This window comes from Hyposmocoma kahamanoa, unplaced genomic scaffold (genome assembly GCF_003589595.1).
Source record: "Hyposmocoma kahamanoa isolate Upper Pololo Valley unplaced genomic scaffold, ASM358959v1 224, whole genome shotgun sequence".
In the NCBI taxonomy this organism is placed as follows: Eukaryota; Metazoa; Arthropoda; class Insecta; order Lepidoptera; family Cosmopterigidae; genus Hyposmocoma; species Hyposmocoma kahamanoa.
Window position 1 is genome coordinate 11,572,489 of NW_020653743.1, and position 4,874 is coordinate 11,577,362.

At 31.8% G+C, this 4,874-nt stretch overlaps 1 protein-coding gene across 1 annotated transcript in view; it reads left to right on the forward strand.

Annotated features, from left to right (window-relative positions):
• The first annotated feature begins 1,722 nt into the window (after positions 1–1,722).
• The window catches only part of LOC113228140, a 39,595-nt gene continuing 36,443 nt past the window's right edge, over positions 1,723–4,874 (forward strand). Inside the window, exons 1-2 of the mRNA XM_026461324.1 lie at positions 1,723–1,794; positions 2,110–2,293. Coding sequence (XP_026317109.1) covers positions 1,739–1,794; positions 2,110–2,293 — 240 coding nt within the window. The 5' untranslated portion in view covers positions 1,723–1,738. The remainder of the gene's footprint in view (positions 1,795–2,109; positions 2,294–4,874) is intronic.

Genomic DNA, 4,874 nt, shown 5'->3' on the forward strand with positions numbered 1-4,874 from the left:
CGAGGTAGCGTCTTGGGATGTTTGTTATTTTTAATTTATATCAATGACTTGCCTAATCAATTTAATATTCCTTGCATTCTCTTCGCCGATGACATTTCGATGATTCTGCCTTGCTCCAATATTACACAGCTTCACGAACTTTTGAATTTAAATTTGAAATTAATGACAAGCTGGCTTAATGACCATAATCTAGAAGTTAATTTTAACAAAACTAAACTAATGCAGTTTAGATCTTATCAAAAACGCCCTATAAATTTAATTTATAAATTTAACAACATCGCGCTTGATTCGGTGAACTCCTTTTGCCTCCTAGGAATAAATATCGACATAAATTTAAATTGGAAGGATCATGTGAATAAAGTTGTTGGTAAACTGTCTAGTTTCACATATGCTCTTAACGAGCTCAAAAAATCTACTGACCTTAGGACAGCAACTAGCGCTTACTACGCGTATGCTTATGCCTGGCTTAGCTATGGCGTTGCATTGTGGGGCAACAGCATTGACGCAAAAAAAGTTTTTATATTACAGAAGAAATGTATCCGCATACTCGCTAATATAGACTCATTTACAAGCTGTCAATCGTATTTCATCAAATATAATATCTTGACTTTACCATGTATATATATTTTACAAATGTGTCTTATTGTCAAGAATAATTTGAATGCATATCCTCTACATTGTCGTTCAGTAAAACTAAGACCCAAATGCAGACTAGCAACAACAGTTTCAAAATTACAAATGATAAACTTGGGGCCATATTCGATGTCAATTAAAATTTATAACGCACTCCCTCACTTTTTAAAACTGATAAATAGCGTAAAAATGTTTAAAAATCAACTTAGTAAACATCTGTCTCAAAAATGCTACTATTCATTGCAAGATTTTTTTAATGACAAGGAAAATTGTTCATAACTTCTTAAAAAAGGAATTTTGATATGTTAACTATATTTATAAAAAATATGACATAATTATGTAATTTAATAAAATGACAAATGTTATGACTATTATTGTATAATTCTAGAATAATTTGACGATTAATTTTTTTTTTTTAAATACTTTAGACTTCAATTTGACATTCATTTTCCAATTAATTCATTGACTTTTCAGAAAATATTTTGTTTAGATTTAATTATCATTATAATGATATTTTAATTAATGGTAATCAAAATTTGTATTTAAAAAATTGACATTGCTACGCCCTTGCAGGGTACATGTTTGATACTGTAAACTACTATAAGAACTATTATGTAACAACATGTTTCGCAATAAACGTTCAATGTATAAATCAATGTATTCAAATGAATACTTACAACGAGCGACCCCTAGAATTTCTTACTCATTCTTCCCAGGGGAATCAGCCTTAATAATGAGCAGTAGAGTCTAATCAATATGACGATTTCAAGTGTAATTTTACCTATGAAATAAAGTATATTTGACTTTGGACAGCTAGGCGGACTGCAAGACAGAATATTGAATGGGCCCTTTAGTTAGAAGATAAAAAGTTGTCTAATTTGGGGGCGTTCGTAAACTATTTAGAATTTACAATAACAAATTCACATAGTTTGATTGACTCAAAAGTTATGAATATTCATCCATTATCATTGTCTTAATGTATGCAAAACCACAAAACAGCAGAATAATAGGTTTTCTTACAACAGTGTACAATAACAGTTGATGAAAAATCGCAATAAATAAAGTTTATTTAATTATTATCAAACAGCCGTTTTTGACATTTCTAATGGCTTCACTCTCGTGGTCAACGCGCTTCATCTGCCTATTGTTTTGTAATGGGAGGTAAAAACTAACAAAATTTTGTTGTACAGTCAAAAGCACATCAAGTTTGACACTGTACTTTAGACCGTTCTTATCGTAAGCGGCATAGAGTTGGGTTTAAATCTTAAGTGTAAAGCTTGATGTGCTCTGTACCTACTCTTTTCATGTATAATGTTACCACCTATCAGAAGTAGAAAATTAAATTTATACTTGAATTTTCGCAATCGGAACGAACCTAACTTAGTCTTTTTTTGTGCATCCAAAATATCTTGAATTAAATATGTTCAGTAGTTATGTAAAAATCTTGGCACGGCATAATATTTATATTTATTTCAGTTTTCCTCGAGATCCTATACGTTGCTCAATATGGAGAAATATAATCGCTGAATCGCGACGTGAAAAATATTTTGTACCGAAAAAATACCACTTTGTATGTTCGGATCACTTTCCTGAGTCGGATATGTACTTAACTAACAAAGGCCTAAGAAAATTGACAAAAATTGCTGTGCCATCATTGCAAGTAAGTAGCCGTTTTTTGTTCTTCTAGACTGTGGGTATTTGTTATATTGATTTGCATTAACACGAATTTGTTATTGATTTCAATATAACAAATCGTGTTGAAGACAAAATCATGAACGTCTGATGTTGTTTTTTATGCTTTACACAGATCTAGGATTATGCTGCACTGTACGTCTAGTCTTGGAGTATTTTTGTATAGATTGACCTATGATCTTTTGTATACAAAAAAGGCATATGTGTAATTATACTAAAAATTTTCTAGGGTCATCCCTGTATTCCTTTTTTACCCATCCCCTAAGCCAAAAGTTCAACACAATATAACCTTGTAACGACGTGCAACTAATTTACTGTTATTTATAAGTCATGCCTTTAAATGAATAGCTTTTGATTAAGCAAATACATAAAGGAAATGAAACTATTTTACCCGATTAAAATCGAGTATATTTGTTTTTTCAAAGAAGCCAACGTTTCTGGCCCTTTACAAGTCCCATGGTTACGGTTGACATGGTCATGGGACCTGTAAAGGGCCCGAAATGTTGGTTTGTCTGAAAAACAAATGTACGCGATTTAAATCCTGAAAAATAGTTTCATTTCCTATGTGTAACAATCGCGAAAACCTAAACAATACGTAAAATTAAAGTAGAAGTAACACCAAATTAGTGAGAAATGAATAGAGAAACAATTTTTTTTTTTTTTCAAAAATGCATTCATTTATTTTTACAACAACGTAAAAGGTTACTTCAATAGACTGCATTTGCTACAAATGAATAATATCGATATAAAAAGTTTTCTATAATTTATTGAATAAATATAATCACGTATATGCAAGTATGTTGAAGACAATCTTTTTGAGCTTTTTCAGCATAGCTAACAACAACAGCTAAATAAAACAAAACAAACTAAAACTCAAGAAACAAAAACAATAACTAAAACTCAACAATTAATTTGACAGAAAATACGGCAGGAAACAATTAAAAATACGTAGCACATCACATCATTAGGTAAATGTAGCAAATACAAGGCGTCAGCACCTTAGAGGATGGATTTTCATGCTAAAGATGCTGAGATATTAAAATGTCGTAATTTGTATTCTTTTTTAATTCGAATATTTTCGACTCACTCCACGAACATTCCAAGCAGCAGGCACCCGCTTGCAATCGTCGTATATATTTGATTAAAGCAATAAAAAATTCGTCTGAATTCTGCACCCAGATGTATGTATGCAGAATTCTGACGATTTGTTGTAATAAAGAATCTCTCAAAAATACACTACTACACTAATACTCTACTACACTAGGAATAAATGAAATCTTTGTGAAGGTATTTAATTGAAATTAATATATGCAAAGGTTAGAATAGGGATATTTTCTAAAGCAATGAATGCTGAAAATTTCGAGCCTTAAATCAAGGTGCAATTTAGAGTGTTTTGTACGCCGATTTGAATTGCCGTGAGTTCGAATTATGCCTGACTTAGTTTTATCTCTTTCTTTTTTTTATTCTTTTACGTTGAATGTTAACCCTCTTTCAGCTTGCCCCAACCCAGCTACTATTTTGTCGGTGTTTTTGATATGTAATGTAACGGTTGCTTAAATCCGTAATTATTTAAATCCAGCTAATTTAACATGTCAAAGACATCACTCAATATTTTTACGCACTCAGTAGAAGCAGCAGAGCTTTGAAGTTCTTGCAAGTTATGTTCATTGTCACATAAGTCCATAGCTTTTGCGAGACTTTTACTGAATATTTGGGTGGCTACTTTCACTTTCATGATTTCTGTTCGAAAGTCATAGACTTACAAATAAATGGACGACGGGTCTAATACAAAAACCACGAAAAAAATGTCCCAAGTCAACCTATTCGAAATTTAAATTGTAATGTCATCGCAGTATCGCGCTGTCAGTCGAACAAATGAAGACTAAAGCGGAGTTTGGCGCTCTGTATACGATTTTAGCGCCTTATAAGTGCGGACACTTTTTAGCGCGGACCCGACGTCCATATAATTGTAAGTCAATGTCTAAAGTCAATATGTCTGTGTGTAAGTTTGCTGGCAAGATGCAAACAATTTTTTCTTGTGTTTTATGAAGATTGCAAAAAATTTTTATTTAATCGGTTTTTCATCAGATTTGTACAGAATTTTCTTTGCTTTCAATGTATTACGCATAAGCTTCATAATTTGACAAGCGTCTAAAAAAGTAACCACTTCGTAATCGGCGGCAGCCCTGTATAAAATGAGTTTTAATATATTTACAATTAGTAATATCACAACCAACGATATCTAATCACAACCCAATAATTTTATTGTGGCAAAGTTATTTTTGCATTCGTCAAATGTAACTGATACTATCTTTACCTCAGCCATATGGCATTTTATTTAGGCAATTTTAATTATATTTGTGTTCATTTCCGCTGTCAAGCTCATAATTAAAAAATATGCTAATGGCACTTTCCAATCATTTATGGAGACCAACAGGGTAACATATTATGCTTGAGTCACAGTTTCATTTCAATCCGCTGTTTTAATACCCAAGTCCATAAAGCCTTCATATTTCTTACCATTCCATACCGTTTGCTGTCTTATAGAC